The 24698-nt window shown below is 43.5% G+C and overlaps 1 protein-coding gene across 1 annotated transcript in view; it reads left to right on the top strand.

Moving 5' to 3' along the window:
- STX10 (syntaxin 10) overlaps nt 1-24698 on the top strand; it is a 113261-nt gene that overhangs the window by 25713 nt on the left and 62850 nt on the right. The window contains exons 2-3 of the mRNA XM_069230403.1: nt 7264-7433; nt 10508-10602. Of these exons, the coding sequence (XP_069086504.1) occupies nt 7264-7433; nt 10508-10602 (265 nt within the window). The remainder of the gene's footprint in view (nt 1-7263; nt 7434-10507; nt 10603-24698) is intronic.

Raw genomic sequence — 24698 nt, 5'->3', positions numbered from 1 at the left:
ACTAGCACATAGCAGGCATGTGAGATTATTTTTGCCAGATACCCAGAACATATTGTTTGGGGTCCAGAACTACAAGTGTTCATGTTAATTTTGTCCTTGCGGCAAGTAGGCCCAAGCTCCTACAGCATAAGCCCTTTGGCGACAGTTCATAGTACCACATTCTGGATCTGTGAAACAGTATTTTCTGCAGCTAAGGTTTATGTTTGTATCCATATGTTCATGCTCTTGAAACTATTTATGGTTCATTGATGCAGACCCTTTATTACTAGAGTGAGAACTTTGACGTGCTTCCCAAGACCAAAGTTTTAGATGGACAAACTTTCGCTATCCACCCCTCTTTAATAGACATGCAATGGGCACATGTTCCATTGAAATGGTTACTAAATTTGCATAGCAATGCTGTTTTCCTGATAAAACTATATTTTACATAAATGATGATGTGTTGAAATTGGGTTTCAGTGAATGTATCTCATTTTTTTTACATCACCAAGTAAGATGTTTTGATCCTTTTAAAATCTTTGTTTCCTCAACTTCAGAATTACAGTCAATTAGCTTCATCTTTGCTTTCCTAAATGCTGACTGTGTAAACTTTACGTACAGGAATTTACATTTTGTTGTGTTACAAAGCACAACCTATTGTCTTGCCAGTGCTTGTTTCTTCTGGTATTTTAAGAATTCATCTGGCTCTGTAGAGAATTCTACAGAATCAGATGTTGGCATGGACAGGAAGAGGTTCTAGATGCATTTGGATAGAGAGCCTGGAGCATCTCTGTGAAGGACCCAGCCATCATTTTGTACGATAGCACAGTTGCATGTACTGATAGAATTGTATGATTGCTATTTGGGTACTTTCTGTATGTCCTAGTAGTTGCAGATTGTGTTGCTGTGCCCATCTTATAGTGGTGTGTGGGGTTGTGTCTCTGCAGAACGTTAGAATGGACATTGGCTCAATTTCCTTATGACGAGATAAATGTCTGTGGCTCAGTTAATTATGGCAAGCGCCCCATAAACTATTTAAAAATTTGCCAGTGTGTGGTTAGGTAGGAAACAACAATGATTTCCTACAGTCAGGTATGTATTAGGGTTAGATGCATGTTTCAAACTTTGGTTGAGTTGAGGATTCCAACTTAAAAATCAAAACAGATTTTTGTGATCACCACTTGGTGACACTAACAAAGTGAATGGATTATATGGAAATATATTCAGACAGATTGCCCAGCTTTGAATAATTATACTTTTTGATATGCTTGTCCCCAGAGTCTGCATGGTTTTAGTGGTGTGTCTATCAAGGCTGCTGAGTGCAGGCAAGGAAAAGAAGCAATCTGCAATAAGAGCCCCGTTTAATTCTTTCCGGGAAACGTAGTTTCGGAAAACGGTTGAAATGGCAGAAGGGGAGGTCATTGGTTCATACATGTATGCAAATCAGTGGATGCCTAGATAGAGGTAGTGGTTGACTAAGCACACCAAATGGTAAGTGATCAGTGGTGTGTGTGGTGGATACAATTCTAGGAGGAGTTCAGCACACACTCCTCAAAAGTGAGTGCTTTGTAAACAACTCTGACACTGGTTCCAATTGATTTGGATTTGTAGGACAAAATGTAATTCAATAGTCGTGCCATGTGTGGGGTGTTGGGCTCACCAAACAGTATGCTATGGTTTAATTTGCTTTGTGTACCACTTGACCATGGGTTAAAAAATGTTGGATGTTTTGACTGGAAGTTTTATGATTAAGATATTTGAAAGGGAATGTTTTCCCACATCAATTTCAATAGACTGTGTGACTGCTTCAAATATATAGTGTGGTTTTGAAGTTAGTGTAGTGCTTAAGAGACCTGCACTCTTATCTTAACTGTAATGGGGAAATAAAGAGCTTCAGTAGATTGATTACATAATGTGTGATAGTGATGCTTTGGTCTGGTAGTAATTGGAAGTGGTCTAAAAAGAGGTTGTGAGAATACAGACTTTCACCACAGTTCACAGCTAAACAGGTATTGTTTTCAGTACTCTGCTGATGGAAACTGAGTAGATTGGTGTATTTCCAGTCAATAAAAAAGACAGAATGGAGAGAGTAAATGGCGATTATCTTGTTTGTAATGTCATGATGAATAGGTAGGTAGCAAAAATGACATCTAGTAAGAGGGGCATCATGATTTTTAAGACGGGTGTGGGTGATGATGAACATTTAAGTACTAGCATGGGTCGAATAAGGTTGTTAGTGTTCGTGGCTACCATTAAGGTGGTGGAAAAATCACAGTTCGATATCCACGTCTGATGAGAAAGTGGAAGTGCTTGGGTGTTTGCAGGAAAAAGATGTGTATGGTTTTTGTCTACTGGAGGGTTCTCAGAATTGCAGTAAAGTGAAAAAGGACTTGCCTGAAAGGTCTCAGATAGATGAATACATGTTTTTTCTGTTTGATGTTATTGTTGTGGTGATTGTTCTCTCATATATTGTTGTTCAGCCTGTTTTTTTTCAGCTACATGGGTGGGGTGCGAGAGGTGGGGCGCGAGAGGTGGGGCAATGGATATTGTTGCGTCTGGGGTTTCATTTGAACCAATGCGTTATGTTCTTTATATTACAGACGTGTATTGAATTTGAATTGCTTTACTTCGTTAGATCAGTCTGTCAACTCACATTCAAAAGGACAAACTTTGCTTCAAAGATGTCTGTAAACAAATCTGTGATTGATGTATTTTCAAGTGTTATACTTTGTTTTCATTAGTGGATTCATTTATTTATTTATTTTATACATTTTTATTGGTTCGTATGCAACACAACGTATTACAACAGCATTTTGCTTACCCCTTAATCCATATATCAACCAGATTGATCACATATTAGTGTAGTCTCCTCATCTCTCTCCTCCCCCCCGTCGGTACCTCTTCAGTATAAATGTCATCTTCTCAGGTCTGCAATTGTCTTAGGATTTTGTAACTTCCCTGTCCCACTCTCACTTGTTATCAAGCCTCTGTGTCTCGGTGGAATTGTATGGATTGTCTTCCCGCCTACTGTTCCCCTTTTTACTGTTTCTAGTAGTCCGCAGGCAGCAATTGAACTATCCCATTTCCCAGTTTTCCCATATATTCTCGTATTTTTTTTCATTGCCTCTATCTCTGTATATTTCTCTTTCCAGTATTCGGCACCTGTCCATACCCTCTCTCCAGTCCTTGTGGCTTGGTGGTGTTTCAGTTCTCCATCTCTTAGCTATGTCCCTTTTTGTGAGCATGCAACTTAGGTTAATCAATAGTTTTTGATATCTGTTATGTTCGGTGTGGCCCCAAACCCTGAGTAGCATTAACTCCGGCGTTACTTCAGTGCTAGTCTGTCACGTTTTTCAGGGTTCTCCTTACTTTCTCCCAAAATTTGCGACCCGAGGACAGGTCCACAGTGTGTGACAAAATGTTCCCTCCTTTCCACATCCCCTTAGACATTTGTTGTTTGCTGCCCTCCCCCTCTTGAAAAGTAGAGATCTTGTGTAATATACCCTGTGTTAGATCTCAATCTGTATTAATTTGAGGGATGCCGGGATAGCCACTTCTGCTGGAAAGATCTGTGCCTCCGGCCAGCCCTCTTCATCTAAATCCTTACAGTCTCTTTTCCATCGTTCCCATAGACCAGACAACGAGGGTTGTGTATGTCTCATGATCGTACCATATACTTGTGATACTAATTTCTTTTGTATCTTTCCCTCTAAAAGTCTCATTTCTAGTGGGGCGTTTTCCTGTCTTTCTTCTTCCGTGGGGATGCTACATTGTAGGGCTGCCTTCAGACTGGCGTATTGTAGCCATTGTGCGTCTGACATTTGGTACTCGTTTTGGAGGTGTGTAAAGGGTGCCTTCCTGTTTGTGTCCCATATGTCAGCTAAGTATGTTATGCCAATGTTATCCCATCCTTTATAGCCCGTTAATGTATTTATCTTGGATAGTCTATTTCCTTCCCATAAAGGTGTTTTGGGTGTCAGACGTGTGGCCCATCCCATCTCCTTGGTGAGTTTATTCCAGGTTTGTATGACCGTTTTAGTTGCAGGGCTGAATTCAGGGTTCTATTTGCCACCCATACAGCCAGTGCAGGTAGCTATGCTTATGCATAATTTCCCTGTCTCCTCTAAACGCTGGGTCATCTTGTGTAGTAAAGGCCTAATGATTTATTTGTGCTGAATTGTGCTGCTTCATAGTATTTCCAGATATTTGGTAGGGCAATGCCCCCCTCATATTTTGGTCTCTGTAAGGTGTGCAGCTTTATTCTGGGTTGTCCCCCCCCCCGACCATAGTAGTGTGCGTAACAGGGAGTCTGTCTGGCGAAATAACATTTCTGGGATTGGGTATGGGGAGTGGTGTAAAATATTTTTAAAAAGCGCGGTAGTGCCACCATCTTAAAGTGCTGCCCTTCCCATCAGCGAGAGCGGGAGAGTTTGCCAATGCTTAGTCTCCATTTCAAATAGCTGCAGTAGGGGTTGTAGGTTGGTTATGTAGTGGACGGGGTCTACCTGATATCCAAATTCCTAAGTATTTGAATTTCTCTAATTCCACTCTAATTGGTAACAGTGTGTTATGTTCTGCTTCCCATATCCCCACTCGATATGAGTGATTTATCCCAATTTATTCAGAATCCTGATACTACCCCACAAGCCCGAGATATATCTCCCAGACGGCCTTTGAAAATGGTGTTCGAGTCAGATACAGTAGTATATCTTCCGGGTAAAGCGAGATTCGATCTTCCTCATCCCCTCCAGTGAGACATCCTCTTATCAGTGGATCTGCTGTTATCCAGCTAGCTAGTCCCTCGATCGCCGATGCAAATAGTATCGGCGACAGAGGGCACCCCTGCCCAGTCCCCCTGTGAAGGACGAATTCCCGCGATGTGTATCCATTGACTCTCACCCTCGCTGTTGGTCATTTGTAAAGTAGCTCAACCCATTTCCGGAATCTGGGGCAAAACCCCATCTTGGCCAACCTACCAAACGTGTATTCCCATTCTACAGAATCAAACGCCTTATTGGCATCTAAGGAAAGGATTGCTCTTCCCGTAGTTGAGTGTGATATTAAGGCCAGGTTATTGTGAAGTCTGTGGAGGTTCAAGGCCGTGGAGCGGTCCGGATAAACCAGGGTCGCCATTGCCCTGCTCAGTCGTATTGCCAACGTCTTAGCCAGTATTTTGGCATCAACATTTAACAACGAGATCGGGCGATAGGAATCCCCTCGGTCTCTAGGATTGTTTGGTTTGGGTAGTAGGATGATCGTCGCTGTTCTCATATGTGGTGGGAGTTCCCCTACCTCAACTGCGTGATGTAATGCCGCACACAGTTGCAGTATCTGCCCCCTCCTGAGTGTCTGGAAAAATTCGATGGGGAATCCGATGGGCCCCGGCGATTTCCCTCTTTGTAGTTGCCCCAGTGCCACTGACATTTCTTCCTCTGTGGTCTCCTCCTCGAGATCCGCTGTTTGTTGCAATGATAGGCGTGTCACGGGACAGTCATTTAGAAAGCTATCTATTTCTGTTTCTGGGATAGTTATGCAGGATTTATAAAAATCCTCCATTTGGGCTGTCATTTCTTCCATTATTTCCTCAGAATCTCTAATTAGCTTCCCTTTGGCTGTCCAGAGTTCCCTGATGTGGGAATCACTGCGATCCTTCTTTCCCAGCCATGCCAACAATTTACCTGCTTTGTTTCCAGCTTCATAAAGCTATTTGCTACGTAGTAGGTATTGCTGGCGTACTTCATCTCGGGTTACTATATTGTAGTTCTCTCTTGTTTGAGGCATCCGTTTTTTAATTTCTTGTGTCGGTTGTGTTGCATATTGCCGTTCCAATGCTATAAGTTCAGTCTCTAGCATTACCAATCTTTTCTTTCTGTGCCGCCTTTCTCCTACTTCTCCCGCTATTATCTCCCCTTTGATAGTGGCTTTCTAGGCCTCCCACAGGACTACCAGGCTCTGTACCGACCCTTTGTTTTCTGTGAAGTAGTACTGAGTGCTTTGCTCTATCCCCTCGACCACATTTGTATTTTGTAGTCGCCATGTTTGCATCCGCCTTTGTTTTCCTGGCGGCCGAGGGCCGAGAGACACCAGCATCAGCAGTGGAGCATGGTCTCCAATTCCCCTGGCCTGATAATCTATCAGTATAATCCTTGGTAGCATGTCCGCTGTAGTTAGAAAATAGTCCAGTCGGGAGTGGATGTTGTGGACGGCTGAATAGTATGAATACCCCTTTTCCTGTCCGTGGAGATCTCCACACATCGCATAGACCCATTACCTGCGTGAAGCCCTCTAGCTTCCCCTTGTTGGGGCAGCCTGACTTTGATGCCCTAGCCCTGTCCAACTCTGCATTCATCACCATATTTAAATCACCTCCCAGTATAATTGACGCTGGTGGTAAGTATTGTCCCAATTTTCTGAAGTATCTCTCTGTGCAGACCCGGGGGTAGGTACACATTAACCAATACATATTACATTTTTATATGTCCCCAGTATCACTATATAGCAGCCGTGTCGATCTGCCCACATGCGTGTGGTATGGAATGGGAGGCTTTTCATAAGTGTCATGGCCCCTCCGGAACCGGATGTGAACTGCATGTGTCCCAGTAGTTTGTATTTACCCCTGTCCATGGCTTTATGTTGCGTATCCATAAGATGGTTTTCCTGCAGAAATATAATGTCTGAATTGTACCTATATATGGCTTTATGTGTGAGGCTCCTTTTATGTTTATTCCCTAATCCATTTACATTCCATGTGAGGATGAATAGTCTCTCAGTATCCATAATTGTGGTGTTATCGAAGGTGGTCTATTAATGTGGTTTTTATGTGTCATAGGAATGCTCTCTTGTGCGTTCCCCTTATCTTGTGTACCGATTCCAAGTTTGTGCACGCCCCTATGCATGATGTGATCTGTAAAACGTAGCCCTCCACCTAGCCCCCCTCCACCCTACTTTACCGTGCTGTGATTGTAAAACTAACCACCCCCCAATTCACGGTATGTGTTTTCCCAAACTCCTGATTGGAGACCCACATTCCCCACTACGTGAATAGTGGATTCATTTAATCCTGGTAAGCATTTGTACAGTCCTTGTAATCTAAGCAAATAGAATGTGAAGACTTTTTAAAAAGCAGCAGTGTGTGATTTGATGACAGAGTAGAGTGGAGCCCATCAGTAGACTCTCCTGAGGTTTGTGCCTTGGAGCTAGCTAGTTCTGCAGAGTTTCAATTCACACCTCAGGTCAAAAATTAATTGCTAGGCGATTGTACTAACCTATGACTCTTTATTGCAGGGAGGTGCAGAAAGCGGTAAATACTTCCAGGGGCCTCTACCAGCGATGGTATGAGTTGCTTCAGGAGACTCATGTCGTCAGTAAAGAAGAATTCGACTGGACAACTAATGAGCTGCGGAATAGCCTTCGCAGCATTGAGTGGGATCTGGAGGATCTGGAAGAAACCATTGATATCCTGAATGTATATGATTGGCTGGAATTCGACACCTTTGGTGCAGGAGCTCACAGAGTATTTTGATTTTTTTTTGTCTGCCTTTAGTTGTCACAGTTAACCTGCTGCCCTCAATAATGCTAGTGTGCATGTACCTAGTTTTGAAGATGATTAATATACCCAAAACACCCTCTAGCCTTAGGTGCCCCAAATCGAAATCCTTAGTTCTTTTCAAGAGGCTGGAAGCTTGACTTCTGTTCTAATGCAGTGCCTTACAAAAATACATCCAGTATACCCAGATAAAATGCTACAGAGCAAAAGTCACTGTTAAATAATTCTTACAAATGCATTTAATGAGAAAATATCCCTATAGTTATGTATTTTATAGAAGGATTGTTAGCATTTCTACTGCAGCAAGATGAATAAACAGCCCGCTTAGCACCCATTGTTGGCTGGCATGCGGATATATATGTAGAATCACTTGCTCTACTTGTAGCTCTCAAGATAGCCACTCATCCCTTGATTAATAATTGACTATCAGATGACCGTTCTTTTATGGCGAGATGGTTATTTTGATTGTTCAGAAGAAATGACGATCAGAAGCCTTTTTACTGTAGTGTCTTATTGCTGATTAGGAGGCTGCTTTGTGCTCTAGAAGTATTTTCAGCAGGGAGTGAAGAGAAGGTTTTTTGGTGGCGAGCTGCCTCCACCAAGGGCATAAATCCCCAATCTGCATCCTGTGGTGATCTGAGAAGAGCAGCAGCAGCCCTATAGCTGGTTTTAGGGTACATTTCACAAGCTCTACCTTGCCGTGCGCTTTATAACATGCCTGGGAAATTTTGGCTCTTGGTTCACATGTAACCTAGATGGTATAGCCAGATGTTACCTAAGTACATTGAGCTGCTATCAGTGGCCTACAAGAGTCTTTCCAAAATAAGTAGTTACTGGTCCTTATGCCTGAAACGCAGTTCATGTGAAAGCTTCTGCTCATTTCCCAGGCAGGCTGCTGCTTTACTGGGACCTTCATGTTGAACCTTTGATTTCAGCTGCAAGCAGTAGACTCTGGGATAACTATAACTCAGTCTGATTAATACCTCATGCAGGGGTCACACATAAGAACCAGGCCCTTGTCGGCCTGTAATGCTGGATAAATATCTGTTTGGATGCTCTAGAGGTATAACTCCATATTACAGAGATGGCATCAGTTCAGAGCCCTGCAAGCAACGCTTTATTTTCATGTGATGTCCATGTCGGAGGTTATGACATGCTCTTGGTATTCCGTAAAAGAATACTAGTTATAATTAATCTCATTACCAGTGGTATGCTATAAATGAAGAGTCAGCCCTATCCCTAGTGTCCTGGAGAGTTCATTTAGTTCTTCTGCAGGGGCTGGTAGTACATATGGTAGGATCCACAAGTGGGAAGGTGAGGTGGAGAATCAAGATACACCCATATGAACAGTGAACCCTAGGTCTAGTGGTATTTTCCCAGTGTTCCCCTCTTTGACTTTGGAAAATAATTAGAGACGCTCGTCAGACCCCTTTACTATATGCACAACTAAGAAGACTCGCTTCCTATTCATGAGCTTCCGCATCTTGAGAAAATAAATAATTCTATAACAACGATTGCTAATTACTGCACATTCAAGAAACCCATAACCACATATTTTTCATTGTACATTATGAAGGACCCCAGATCGAGAAAGTTATAATGTTGAAAATGTCACCAAGATGAACTTTACCTTTCATTTTAATCCTTGCTCACACACCCATTTGCTTCCCTCAGCCTTTACATGAACCCTAGCCCTAAAAATTAACACTAACCTTTACATTTCTCTACCACACTCACTTGAACGCTAATCGTAATTTTTTTTTTTTTAACTCATAATTTATCCCTGATTTTAGATTAAGCTTCCTTAAGATCGTTTTTTTCTTCATTATTTCTTTCTTTTCTTCATGAAATTCATTTTTTTCAATGTATTTTCAATATGTGCATGTGGTGTACCAGGATACCCAGTTATGTGCAAGAGTGGGTGGCCTGACCAATTGTGCATTTGCTCCAGTGGCTAATTTCACCACCCTTGAGTGTGTTCTACTGGAATACCTTGCCACCTTTGCATGTGCTTCACCAGGAGCCCTAACCTCATGTGCTCTGTTGTGAGACCCCCAAACTTGTGCACCGGCTCTACTGGAAAACTGCATCACATGTATGTGCTCCACTATGAACTCTCAAAACTGGTGCTTGCAGTCATGACTCATTTCAAGCGGCACCCCTGTGCCATAAGGATGGTACTTATCATAATCTAAGTCGGGGCACTTGGCCTCTTTAAGGTCGTGCACTCTCAAATGCACAGAGCCGTAAATTACAACCATTGTCCTGAGCATTATGTTTTTCAAAGGCATGGCACCCACTGTGCAAAAAGCCATACACCTCACAGATGCAGTGCACCCTCAGCTGCCTCTTGGTCAGCTTCACAAGGAGGTCTTTTCTCCTGCCTGGTCATTGTGTCTCTTATTGGTGAACACCACCCTGTCTTATGCCTTATTCTTCTCATGCAGGGCACATAACCTCCCATGCATGCCCTATATACTGAGCTCAATGCCTCTAAAAAGAGTACCCTTTCTGCTGAGCAATGTCCTTCATAAGCACGTCATTCCCATGGGTGGGGTTTTCCCCCCATACTGTGCTTTGTAAACAAGGAAAATGTTGCATTCTACGCTAGTGCAATGTTTTTGAGCCCTATATTGAGAACTGTGGTAGGAAAAAACAGCATATTGAATCTGTTGAGGGGTGGGGGGTGATCTAGCATTTGTAGGGAAGGTGAAAAGTCGTTTTCGGTATGGGGGGAAGGTTTTCAATGCTGGGCACTCCATCTAGGTCTTTGGGAAGTATTGGTTATTTTGGAGGTGTGAAAATAAGATCAAGATGGAGGGCTTCCTCTGAGTGAGTGGAGCAGTAAGTAAACCATGCTGATTGCACATGCATCTGCACGTGCAGCTAAATGTTTTTGTGCCCGAGGTTTGGGTTAGGGCAGACACTTTTGTCTTTACTAAATTCACCTAACGGAACGCTTTGTCCTTAACATGAGTGAACGCATTGTGGAGTCTAACCCGCGGAAATTCAAAATTGAGCCTGGGGAGCTGACAGAAAGGAGGGCGTTTGTGGAGCAGATGCGAAATTCTGTGAAGGTAAGCCAGCCTTTTCCCTATCATTCCCAGTGTGCTTTTACTGCTTTTTAGAATGCCTTGTTTGCAAAAATTGGGCCGTCAAGCTTGTCACCTTGTTCACAAACAGGTAGAAGCCCATGCTATACCACACAGTTATAGACACTTGGCCAATCGTTCTCTATTCTGTTGTTCCTCAGTCTACATCATAAATGTTTGCAACTGTAGGCACTGCTGGGACACGGAGAGAGGAGATAGAGCTGGACAGCAAACTGCTGAAGATGATGTTGGAGCAAAGAAGGGTGGGGGGGAATTGTGTCCTTGGTGAGGAGTATGGACAGGAGAGGTGTAATTCCAATGTTCTGTTGCTACAAGTTTAAATAGCAGTGAATTGTTGCTTGAAGAGTTCAAGTCTTGTATTGTTATGAAAACAGAGGAGGAATTGAGCATGACAGATTTTATTGGGATAGAATGTCACACATGTAGCAAAAAGCCTGTCTTCTGACACTTGTCTACTGTCTGGCTATCTTGCAGGGCGTTTGGCAAGTCCTCCAGATACTTTTACTTTGTAGGTCTTAAATCAAGCAATGCCATTGTTAAGTGCTTTGTAGGTAATGCAACATGTATAGGAGTAAATACAGCTGGGCTGAGGAAGCAAGTGAAAATCTCCGAGAGCTGGAGTGATTTTGTCAAATCTTCGTAGGCCCTTCATGAGGGGTGCAACAGCGTGCACAAAAGTCTTTAGGGTAATTGGGTGAGCCTCTTGGATGCTGACAAGTAATGCATTACCTCCATTGAGTTGATAAAGTAGCAGTTATTGGACATACATTCAGAAACTGGTGTCTGAAAGGAATGGCCTCACTTTGCAAGTGAGGTCCGTTGATGTCATCAGTCTTGGTTTTTATGTCCAGGGTGTGATTTCGAGGTGAAGTTAGTGGCTATTCTTCCAGTCCATAAAGTTGAGGAGTATGTTATGGCAGATCAGTATCTCTACCAGACTGGGGGGAGGTGTGTCCTTTGTGAGGGCAGGCCGCGCAAAAGGGTTCCAAGGAAGACCTTTGCACATTTCCTACTCTTTGGGTGCTCTGACATTTAATATTTAGATTTCTTATCATAAGCACCTAGCTATCAAGTGGGCATAGGTTCTTCACCACAGACCATGAGCACAACTAACAAGAGAAAATCACCCCAGTCCATCCCAGTAACAGTTACCCTCTTTTTTCCCAAGCCATTCAACACCTAAATGTCCATTTTCATGGATGCACTGAACTTGCCCCTGAAGCCTTGTTAGTCTTGACACAATTTAAGCTGCTACAAACTCTGATGAGGTTTGATGCATCACACGCACCTCTCAACCATTGGTAGGGATCTTCTGTTGAAGTGCAGAGCGATAACTGAAATCTGCATTCGATGGCATGTGTGGCTGTAGATACACATGCTCTGCATACGTCTGGCATCTAGTGTTGGGTCTGGATGTGTGCAAGTTGTTTTTCTTTGAAGAACCTATTGGAGTCATGAGGTAATGTGACCCCTCCTCTTGGTGCTGCACACAGGCATCAACTCCATTGTTAGATTGCTTTCTTTCCTCCATCAAGTTTGGACGTGTTCTTCGATGCTCCGGGTCAGAGCCATTTCGGGCTCCCTTCGGATCATTATACATCTTCATGCTCATCTGTATTGTTTTTGTTTGCGTTCCATTCACATACATCGAGAACAGGAAGAAAATCGCTGTTTGTCGATTCATCGAGTTTCGCCCCCAGCCTTCGGCCCTTGCCCGGTCGGGCTTCTCTTTGTTATTTTCACAGTATCAATACAGGTAAAGATTGCGCTGCTGATGGAACTGACGGAATTTAGATTTTGTCCTAGCTGCCACTCTAAGTACGCACATGCAGACCTCCATTCAGGTTGCAAGCTCGGTTTATCTCCTGACCACAACGAGGAGCGCTGTGAGGGCTGTTGACTGTTCAATCGAAGAAGACACTGCGGGATTGTCGGGCACATAGAAAAGAAATGCAGCGCAAGGAGATGGAAGAGACACCAGACATCTTCGGTCTCGTAGACATTGAACCACAGGAAGAGCTGCATGAGGCTTCCCCGGCAGAGGAAGAGGCCTTTTCCATTCCAGACACCGAATCCGACTCTAAGGCTGAGATCAGTGTGCACACACAGGAGATTCCATCGGCGCAGCACACAGTGAATACAAAGGCCCCTATCCTTCACACCAAAAAATATTCGTCACAGGACGAACATAAGGGTGCTGGGCCATGGTAGGCATCGAACAATAGCTAAGGATGCCCTGCCCTCAGGCCTGACACCAAAGACTAAGCCAAAATCTCTTGCCACGCCTCAGACTCGAATGGTTTCGGCACAGAGCCAGCTATCGACATCTTCGTTCCTGACGACATCGGCACCGACCATTTCGGCACTGAAACACAAGGCTTTGACTTCAGCATTGAAATTGACTGCTTCGGCACCAGAGCCTATTTTACAGACTACGGCGGAGAAACTCGATCCGAAACAAAAGACAATACATATTCAGCCTAATACTGGTCGTATCATCATAAAATCAGGTAAGCTGACACCAACTCAATCCAAGCGTCAGTCTTCATTCAAAGAGGTCATTGATTTACTGCCTCCTCCTAAAAAAAAAAAAAAGAAAAAAAAAAAAACATTGCGACCAGTCCTATTCCTCAAGCAGATGTAGAGGACATAACTAGGGGAAACTCCACAGGGCTCTCAGCAATCCTGTGTGGAAGATAGATGAGGGGATCATGGCACACAATAGCCACCATTATATCCCTAGGACACATTTGATATTCAACCACCAGGTGATCTGGACGAAGACATATAGCCAGCTAAAACATCTCCACCAGATGACACCACATCTTTTCATGAGCTGGTAGCTAGGGCGGCTGTATATCATCAGATCACCTTACACAAGGACTCTATGGAAGATTATTTTCTCTTTGAAACCTTTTCCTCCACCACTAGGGCTTGTCAATACCTGCTCATGTTAAAAGCCATGAACCGTCATACGGGTGACATTTTTAAGGACCCTGTCCATGCCAGAATAATTATACCCATTGTCAATGAAAGACACAAGGCTCTCATTCTGATCCTGCTTCTATTAGAGGTGATATTCCACCAGACTCCCTGGTGGTATCAAACGCTTGTAAAAGAGCTAATTCACAAACCACAGCAGATGCATCTCCTCCAGATAAGGAATCTTAATTGATTGAGTCAGGCAAAAGGGTTGGGGTGCAGGCAGTCAGTCACTGAAGAATTTCTAACACCCAAAGGCTGTTAACAAGATATGATAGAGCACACAGGAATGAAACAGAGGACCTCATTCAGCGTCTTCCAGAAAAATTTAGAAACTAGCATTTGCAATGCAGCGGGTCTCGTGTTTTCTTGGGTTAGAGCTGTTAGCATTGTAAATTTCTAACTGGACTTTTCTTGGCACTTAAATTGAAAATGAAAAGTAAAACAGTTGACATAAGTCAGCCAGTTCAAAGTGCCATGTCTGCCATGAGCATGAGCACAATGGAGAGACACAAAAAGAAAAAGAAGTTCGCTCGCAGTAAAACGTATTAGCAAACGTGCAATTATCCATGTAATAGGGGCAGTCTGCAAGGCGGTAACAAAACTGCCCCAAGGAGGGACAAACGTAAAGCATTTAGCAATGATGAAGGATTTTCGAAAGGCAAGCCCATGAACGAATGAAAGTGATGGGCGTGGGGTGGGCGTTGTTTAGTCCACAAGACTTACAACAGGTCAAAGGGCCTGCGCCCTTGACCTAAAAATGACACATTTCATTCTGTACTTTATTGAAAATTAGCCTAAACTAAAAAGACTACAACAAATCTCATGAAAATCCAGTTAAAATCTTGGTTAGCTCTCAGCAGTCACCGTGGAGCTTTGGGGGTAAACAGTGTGGGATGGGTTAGACACTACAGTGTTTGCCTTGACTGTCGATTTGAGCAGGGATCACTCTCATCTTCGTAAGCTTGCTGTGAATTCTTTGTTCCAGAACTTAGGCAAACTCAAAATCACAGGTGAGGCAATTAACATAATGGTAACCAAATTATTGACCTACAAAGGATGGATGACTGTGCTGGTTCTGCCAGAATTTTAATTTGTGACTTGTAGATTGCTTGCGATGTCAGAGGGGAGAGCTTGACCTGGCAAAAAGCTTTGTTAAGAAGTAGGGCAACTTTCACAGCTGTGTTAGTACTGAATCACTTGAGAGTCTTTGGGGGACTTTAAACTTCTGTCCGTGAAAAGTACAGACGCCCAATAACAATGTGTATCCATGCCTTGTCATAAATTGAAATATTTGAGATTTGCCGACTGACTACTCCTGTTTCTCTTTAGATTCTCCCTCCCAAAGTTATTTGTTTTCCAGAAATGTATTTCGAGTTGGCACGCGGGCTTTCCAGTAACTGTCACCTGTGTTTTGATTAATATGCACTAGATATTTCTTTAGTTAGGTTGTTACGGTCTCTTTAAGGGGCTGTTTTCCCAAGCAGTGACTGCCTTAATGAGCGCGCGACGGAGACAGCTGCTGCAGCTTCGTACTTATTGTTTAGTCATATTACCCATGGACCGCTAAGAGCTCCGGGCAATTCCGAAGTGTCCTCCTTGTTCAACCTACATGTGTGCGTGTTCTGAGCATGCACAGACTCTTCTGGAACTAACGCAAGACTGTCTGACTTAAAGCCTCCTGACGAAATCACCTTCACAGGCTGCATAGGCGCTACTGCACAAATCGCAATTACAAGCTGTGCAATAAGCTTTGCACCCCCACATAAATGCCGGAAATAATCATAATTAGGTGCTATTTATTGCACCCAATATATTCCCAGCCTAGTTGTATCAGACAGAGGTCGAAGACATGCATTAAAAACAAATTGTCATCTTTTGACAACGGCGCCCATGAGGGAAAAAAACAAAAGAAAACATGAGTGGAAACTGAGAGAAGACGACATGGCAAAATAAAAGAAAGTTAGCTTTAAAAATATAAAACTTTGCAGTTTTGTTTGTCCTGCTGGGCACCTTTTTTGCCAGTCACAAGCCGTCTGTTTGCGGGGCACTGGAAGTTAAAACCAAATAGTACCACAATCATGTTGTGAGCAGCTGACTGGCACTAATTAAGTTGAAATTAATTATTGCTTGATCTCTGCTCCACACAGAGAAACGAAAATTATGCCACACATGCCTTGACGAATTGTGAGGCTGTAAAGAAGAGTGCCACGCAAACCAACAAATAGTGAGTGACAGGCGGGCTCTAAGCCCTTTACTGAACACAACAGCGTCTCACATAGGGGATGCATGCACTGACAGGCTCGACCCTAAAAAGCAGCTTGTGTAGGAAGGAACGTTAATTTCAAATACTTCTATCAGATGTGCTCTTGATGCAGCAGACACAGCTGCTAGGGGTATAAACACTAGTGTATTACTCCACAGACATGCCTGGTTGTGCATCTCAGGTTTTAAATCTGAGTTGCAGCAAACACTGCTAAATGCCCCTTTTGACTAGCAACACCTTTTTGGCCCTGAGGTAGACCAAACACTGGAGAAAATGAAGACACTGAAGTAACCAAATGTATGGGGGCACTTCCAACTCCCACTAATCGTGGTTCTTTTCGTAGGCCTATATTCAAGCAGAGCAAAAAACAGTCAGTCAGCATCGGATCCTTCTACCCTTTTAAAACAACACCCTTCAACATCCCCTTCTAGATGATTTTATAGCTGCACATACAGGGGAAACAATTCAAAAGGCCGAGAAAAGGGTGTCTCCACACGTGCCACCCCTTCCACATCAAAGCAGTGACTCTCTTCTCATCCCCTCCTTCCCCCACCCCATATCATTCAACACCTGTCGGGGCTCCTGCAACAGTTTTTTTTTCCAAATTGGCAAAACATAACAGATCAGTGGTTGTTGGATATTATCCAACATGGTTAATGCCTGAAGCTCATCAACACACCTCCAAACATACCACCCTGCAAACAGAAACTCTATGTAGAACATTTATGATTGTTAAATTAGGAAGTGCAGGCTCTCCTTTAAAAAGGCGCAATGGAACTAGTCCCTATTCATCAGAGAGGGACAAGAGTATATTCACTATATGTCCTTAATCCCAAAAAGGATGGTTCACTTTGAACGGTTCATGTGTGCACTAGATCTGAAAGATGAGATGAATATTTCCACATCCCAATACATCCAGCCCACAGAAAATACCTCTGATTTGTAATACAAGGTAGGCATTATCAGTTCAGAGTACTCCCTTTTGGAGTAACAACTGCACCTTGTGTCTTCACAAGATGCCTAGCTGTAGTTGCAGCACATCTACGCAGACAGAGGATTCATGTCTTCCCGTATCTGGATGATTGCCTCATCAAGTCCAGTTAATTCCCGCTATTCATACAGCATACCCAAACAACACTTCATCTACTTCACCTATTAGGATTTATCATCAACATACAAAAACCCCACCTTCAGCCATCTTAGATACATCCATTTCATGGAGCTGTTCTAAACACACCGTTGGGGTTAGCCTGTCCAAATGTACTCATGATTCAAAATAGAACAACCCTGCTGCAACAGGTACACCCCAACCAACAGATAACAGTAAGAACAGTTCAAAGAATTCTAGGTATGATGGCATCTTGTATTTCAATAGTGCCTCATGCATGACTGCACATGCGTCCGCTGCAGGAGTGTCTGGCAAGTCAGTTGTTTCAGTCACAGGATCAACTACAAGATCTGGTGTAGTTAGACAACTGCACTCATTACTCCCTGCAATTGTGGAGAGCGCAAAATCTGACAAGAGTGGGCATTTCTGAACTCTGTTTCCCAGGTCACTCTCACACTGGGTGCATCCCTCACAGGCTGGGGTGCTCATCTACACAACCTCTTAATACAAGGACTGTGTGACTCCAAACACCAAGCCCTACACATCAATTACTTGGAACCCCAAGCCATTTATCTAGCACTGAAAGCTTTTCTGGTTCACCTGCAAGGGTGTCTTGGTGTGGATGGACAACACAACAGCCATCTTTTATTTGTCGAAACAAGAGGTGGGGGACACTTTCTACAGCTTAGCAGGATGCGACAGCAAGTCCACGAATGGGAACTCCACCCCAACTCCAAACATATTTCCACCTGTGGGGGTTTTCACAGATAGACCTGTTCGCAACTGCAGACAACACAAAATGTCCAAACTTCGCCTCCAGGCTCCCACACCCACTATCCTAGTACAATGCTGTATGGATGAACTGGTCAGGGATATTTGCCTATGCTTTTCCATCTCTCCCTCTTCTTCTGTTTGTGGTGCGGAAACTCAGGCAGACCTCTCTCCCCCTCATTCTAGTAGCTCCCACTTGGGCACATCAGCCGTGGTTCACAACACCACTTGAACTATTGGTATTTCCCTACAAGAAGCGTCCCCTATGCCTGGACCTTCTCACTCAGACCCATGGAGAAATCAGGCACCCAAATCCAAAAGAACTCAATCTTGCAATTTGGCTTCTGAGGTCATAGAGTTTGGATATTTAAAATAAAAGGGAGTGATAGCCACTCTTTCCTGCCCCCTTTAGATATGAAATTAACAAAATGTAAAGCTAAGCATGAGATGGTCTAAAATATGTTTGAAAAGAATAAGTAGCTTATGTTTGAACCAGATTTAGTGCACATAGTTTCTCATGGGGGCACTGCAAATGCTGCAAAGCTAGATGAATCATTCCTAAAATGAGGGCTCTTCACCCTTAAAGAACACATGTAAATAAAAGTAAATAGACTGAAAAAGGTGTTATTCACCAAACCTCTAGGCTTTCACCACTTCAATTGGAGGACCTTAACGTTGAGAAAAAAAAAAGTAGACCAATAAATTATCTTTTTCCTTTATAGTGTGCTTCATGTTCCAAATAACCGCGCCACAGGGTTTGGTTACTATTGATATTGCGTCAAAATTCTGCAAGTAGAGTCACTTTAAAGATTACGTAAAGATGGAAAGACTCCAGATAATCTGAGTCACCTTCTAACTCCAAGCCCACTAAGACTCTGGTTTTGAGTTGTGTCAAAAGGGTGCTTGCAACAGGACATAGGTCCTGTAAAGATTGAAGGAAGTGATCAATAAAAAGACATGGGGGGGTCCCAGAAAAGTACCCTGGGGTTCATCTCCTAAAATGAGAGACTGAGAAGGTGAAAATGGTTGAAAAGGTAACCAAATCCCTATTGGACATTTTAATATGACTACAAAGTCAAGAGACCGTATTGCAACCTCTCTGTGCCCAAAATAAAGATGACCTGTTAAATAGGGAGGGAGATCTAGCGACTATGGAAAGTCTAACATGAATTTTGAGAGCTTCAAAGAGTAACTAAGAGGCGCTGTAATAGTTTTCCCATTACTACAGTTGGCCTTCTGCAACCTTCTTACTTCAAGAAGAACTGAGCAGGCAGTCCATTCAAATCAGTATGATTTAATTGTGCTCCACGAGACTTGGGTGGTGATTATGTCTACTTAGGACAGTTTGCTAGTAACCAGTTCAGACACCCCTGATTTTTTTTTTTTTAGTGGACTAGTCTTAGAAGGAAAGTAAGAGTTTTTTTTAATTTTAAATCATATCTTGAATTAGAAGTTTATTTTGTGACATGTTGCCATTTTCAATTAGGCAGAGCTCGAAGATATTGTATTAAATCTATATTTTCCCTAGTGAGAATTCTTTATCTATTTATTTACTTAAATTCCATTGTATCGAGTCACAGCACTCTGCCAAATACCCACCTTTTTTGACTGCGGTTTGAAGGACCAGCTGTTTTTGTTCTTGTCTCATCTTCGGTGGCTGCTGGTGTTGCAGCCTAAGGCCCAAGGCTGAGAAACACCAATTGCACAACATTTGCACGTAGTCCAAGGCACAGAGAGGAAACATTAATTGGACGAATAGAGATACTAGTATCTCAGAATTTCTTCAGCAGTTACTTGATTATTCAAGCTTATTGCATTTAGGGAGCTCACTTATGCCATGTAATTGTTAACTGCACCAATGTGGTCTGATTTATGAAAGAGAACTGTTTAGTGACTTACGTGGAATTTGTTCTTAGGGTTTTTAAAATGAGTCACCAGGTTAAAACGGTAATACCATATTCTCGCTGCTCGAATCAGCAAGCTTGATTCTGAGACTTCACAGAAGCTCACAGTGGAGAATGCAGAAAGCGTGCACTTCCAGAAAAAAGCTGGTAAACCCCTCTGTGCTTCTGCGAGCTAACGGTGTATGTTTAGAAATTATCATTGTTTTATGTGGTTTTTGTTTGAAAAACTAAGGCTTTTATCACAGATTGAGCTCTAGCAGGTGAAAATGATGGGTAGAGCTGGTGTCGGTAGTAGGTCTGAAAAAATACAAGGGAAATTGACTAAAATGGTGCAGCGGGAAAATACTTTGGTCTAAGCAGATGGTCAATGTTGTAAATCGGTAATTTTGTAGGAATACTGATTACTTTTATTTGTTTAACAAAATGTGAGATGGAAAGCCCAAAAGTCTAACATGCATTTAATGTAAACAGAGCAAGCAGCACAGCAAATAACTGAGACAATTGTAATTTCAACCGACAAGAGCTCTCCCCCAAAAGGATCAGTTGGCGCATGTAATGCTAAAATGCATGCCGTTTTTACCAGTTTTTATGCATCTTTCCTTCCATAGAAGTCTATGGACCTTACACATGTGGAAGAAACTTGTTACTTCAGCAAAACCCAAATAAAGAGTAGGTGGCAGGATATTCTCACAGATAAATTCCTTAATTCCATAAAATTGTGCTTCTGGTTACACATTTTGAAAGCAAGGCTGTGCTTAACTATGAGATTACAGGAAATTTGCTATTTTACTACCTCAAATAAAATGCCTACTTGGCCTTGGAACATTATGAAACTTAGCTGGTGTATCGAAGCTGAAAGGCACTTTAGATTAATAATAAACAAAATCCACATTCGATTATAAAATATATTAGTGCAAGTTATGATATACTGGTGCAATGAAACATTAATGTTAAAGCAGTAGGAATACATGGTTATGTCTTTACAGTGGAAACAGCAATACAAACATTTTAATTATAGTGGAAATTGAGCTCTTGCTAAATTTATTCCGCTGAAGATGCAGAGTGCCTGGTACCACCTGGTGGATTCCTCACTGTCTTTCACCCCAGCACCTCTCTTAAAAAGTCAGGTCAGTCTCCTGTTACTGGAGTCACTGGCCTTCATCACATCTTGCACATGTATGAAAGGTACCTCTGCTGAATTTTCGTGTGTGTTGGTTGCACGCTACGGTGTTCTCGATCATATATGGCTACTGTGTTCATTTTCCACATGCCACCTTGTACATTTGTAGCTCTTGTCCCCCTTTCTCAAACCAGCTCTAGTGGCACAGGAGCATCTAGCAAATCGTGTTTCCAATTGCTTGGGTTTCCCCTCCCAGAGCGAGTTATCTCGGAGAGAAACCCATGCCCTCTTTCATATTTGAGCAACAGCCTTTGTCTTGAAATGCCTCTCCAGAAGGGAACATTACAACTTCACTTGTAACAACCTAAACTAGTCTTGGGAGGAGTAGAAGGACAGAGAACCTACAAATCTGGCGCAGTGTTCCCCCAGGATTGGAAGGCCATCCAGACATTTGAAAGACAGGGGCCATTGATTGGCCAAGCTTGGTCACCCAAAAATGCTACGGACTGGCCTCCTTAGTTTGTACATTTTATTTTTTGGTTTAAATCTGATTTTATTGAATTTTGTGGAGAAGAAAAAACCATACAAAACATTCTCCACCTACATCCACTTGCCTGTGAGAGAAGAAAAAAATAGAACAGGGAGACAGTGACTGGGAAGGGCACTGAAGAGAAAAGGGAGGTGAGTTTGCCAGCTTTCAGTGAGGCAAGGCAGTTGAGCTAGTAGAAGCGGTGCTTAAGTAGTGGATGGCTGCACCTCCTCTAAGGGGGGCTCCCGTCCCTCTTGGGTCAGACAAAGTACTCTTAAGTATTGTGGGCAGGTCAGTTCCTGGAATTTCTGAGATAGGAGGTGTATGCAGGGCCCCCAAGTCCTATCCAAGTGGGACAATTTCCGATCAACTGCTGCAGTTGGCCTTTCCATCCCTTAGATCCTCCAGAGTTTGTAAAGCCAGTCCTGTTTTGTTGAGACAGAGTTGGACCCCCACTTGGCCGGAATGGTTTGCTTTTTTGCCTGGAGAGCAAGCGTAAAAACTTTACCCCTCCCTTACAAAATGGATAAGTTAATTAATTGGGGAGACCTAGTAGTATGTAGCTAGGAAAGCGCGGTATGTCAGTGTCGTACATCTCATTAATGTCTGCTAGGACTTTGGACAAAAAGGTTTGGAGCTTGGGACACCGCCAGAGAATGTGTGCCAGTGTCCCTGGTAGGCCACAATGTTGCCAACTACTGTCAGTCCCTCCCTGCTTCCATCTCGCCTGTTGTGCTAGTGTGTTGTACCAATAATGTACAATTTTCATGAGGGTTTCGGTACATCTGTCACTTATGGCGGAGCTGCGCTTCTGGTGTAAAATGTCTGTCCATTCTTTAGGAGTAAAGGAGTGTTCACAGTCAAACTTCCACCATCGTTGTGCAGGGGATGGTGTCTTTTGTGTCAGCGCATTAAGAAAGGTATACATGTCTGACAGGATATTCATGTCTGTTGCGGGTTAAAGCCACCATTCGAAGTGCGCAAGTGGGCGGCTGGCATGATGCTTAATATGAGGTTGTGTGACCCAGTGCCTGAGCTAAATATTGGCAGTGGAAGTTGGCGAGTATGGCGTAGTTCTCCCAGATTTGTGCAAAATCCAAGAGTCCATCATGATCAAAACAGTCTCCCACTCTTGCCGGTGGCCATCTGCCACTGTTTAAAGGACGTGTTCTGGAGGGCTGGGGGAAATCAGGGTTTCAGAGAATCAGTGGCAAAATGCGAGAGGAGAGGTTTTTCACATGTTGGATCTTGACCCACGTGCCTACTGGGGTGCGCAGCACCAGGGAGACATATACCCCTGGCTGCCTGTGCAGTTTAGGAAGCCACTGTAGTTTCCAGATGTTGATTCCCGCGACTGCCTGATCAATAAAGCACCAGTGTTTCTCAGTGTCGGTGTTAATCCAATCCACCATGTATCTTAGCTGTTCCGCTTAGTAGTAGTGCGTTAACTTAGGAACTCCCAACGCACCCTCCCTCAGGGGCTAGTAAGCCTGATTTTTTTGCCATACTGGCTTTTTTTGCCCTCCCAAATATAGTTTTCCATCAGTTGTAATTTCCTCAAGATGTGCGGGGGGATGTTGGAGAGGCAGTGTTTGCGTCACATAAAGTAGTTTGGGCAGAAAAGTCATTTTTATAGTCGCCAGTCTCCCCATCCATTAGAGGGAGCCTCCCGCCCAGGAGCAGAGGTCTGTTCGGGCCATAGAAAGATGCGTCCCATAGTTGCACTCTGGCATTTTCTCTAGCCTGGAATGAATCTGCAATCCCAGACAGGAGGCCCCCTGTGTAGCCTAGGTTTGTGTGGGAAATTGTAAGTCCCAATATTAAGTTTTCTGGAAATGTACTTTAAACCTGGAGACCCTCCCAAAGGATTCTAGTTATGTTATTAGGTGTGGGAGGTATGTGAAAGGGTTGGTAAGTGATATCATGATGTAATCTGCATACATAGCCAGATTGTGTTCCCTGCCGCCCATAGGGATGCCCGTAAATGGATTCCCATGGCACCACATAGTTGAACCAGATCCATTTCTGGAATCGTGAGCTGAGGCCAATTTTGGCTAGTAGCATCCGCAGATAAAGCCAATGGACGCGGTAAAATGCTTTTTCAGCTTTGACCGACAGTAAAAGTGCATGGTGAGCCTTATCTAGAATGAAGCCGGTCTGGTCAGGGGTCTTTCAATCCCTGCATATAGGGGGCTAGATGGGCGTCAGGGATACTAGCAAAAATGTTGACGTGCACATTTAACAAAGAGATGGGGCGGTACGAGACAAAGTGCACTGGGTTTTCCCTGGTTTGGGGATTACTGTAATGGTTGTATTTCTCATATTGTCAGTAAGAGTTCCTCTGGTGCTGAAGGAGTTGTTATATAGGTGCGTGCTAAGCGAGGGGCCAGAACTGGTGCAAAGGCCTTGTAAAAATCTAATGGGGAGCCATCCTGGTGCCTTCCCCAGCGGGAGCTGCATTATAGGTACCAGGACCTCTGTGGAATGGATATCTCTACATGCGAGGAGTCAGGACCTGGAATGCAATCCAGCGGAATGGAAGCAAGGTAGTTGTGTGCTGTGGCCAGATCAAGGGGTTCCACTGTATACAGTGCAGCATAGAAGCGATCGAATTATTGAGCTATTTAGGAGTCCTTGCAGACTAGGTCTCCCTGTTTTGTTGCTATTTCAGTTATCTTAAGCTTGAGGGCTTGGGATGGCAGTCTATGTGCTAGCGGTCTCCCTGCCCTGTGATCCTCGGTATAAAATGTCTGTGTTGTGCTTAGTAATGCATATTCTGCGTTGTCCATATCAAGAGCCTTGAGATCCTTGCGTGCCACTGTGAGTTGATGGCGTGCACAGTGTGTGTGAGCCTGACCTTGTATGTTCCTCCTCAGGGTCCTGCATCCGACCCTCTAGCTGTTGCCCCTTATCCCTATTGTCTTTATTGTGTTGTGCTGAGGTGGCTATGACAGTGCCCCATATGACCACTTTAAGGGTATCCCAGAGGAGACCATTTCTGTGTTGAGTGGATCATATTGCAATAGCTTAGTGTTAAGCTGCCAATTGTCAGCTTGATGCAGAGTGCTTCAGTTGCACAGCGTAAGAACGATAGGTGAGTGATCTGAGAGGGCAGCGACTCCCAATTCCAACCCAGTGATAGCTGCCATCAGACTCTGTGTCACAAGGAGAAATCTATGCCGGCGTAGTTTTGGTGTTTCATGGAAAAAATGTGTGTACCCCCTATCTGTGAGATGTTTTACTCGCCAGGCATCTTCAAGTCCTATATCTTTTAGTCACTGGAGGTTTGCAGCCGTAAAGGCCCCAGTTTGTCGTAGCCTCTGACTGACTTGTCCATGAGAGTGTTTGGGACTAGATTAAAATCTCCACCTATCATTACA

This window comes from Pleurodeles waltl, chromosome 4_2 (genome assembly GCF_031143425.1).
Source record: "Pleurodeles waltl isolate 20211129_DDA chromosome 4_2, aPleWal1.hap1.20221129, whole genome shotgun sequence".
Classification (NCBI taxonomy): Eukaryota; Metazoa; Chordata; class Amphibia; order Caudata; family Salamandridae; genus Pleurodeles; species Pleurodeles waltl.
The sequence above is the reverse complement of the archived record's forward strand: the minus strand, read 5'-3'. Positions and strand labels throughout refer to the sequence as shown.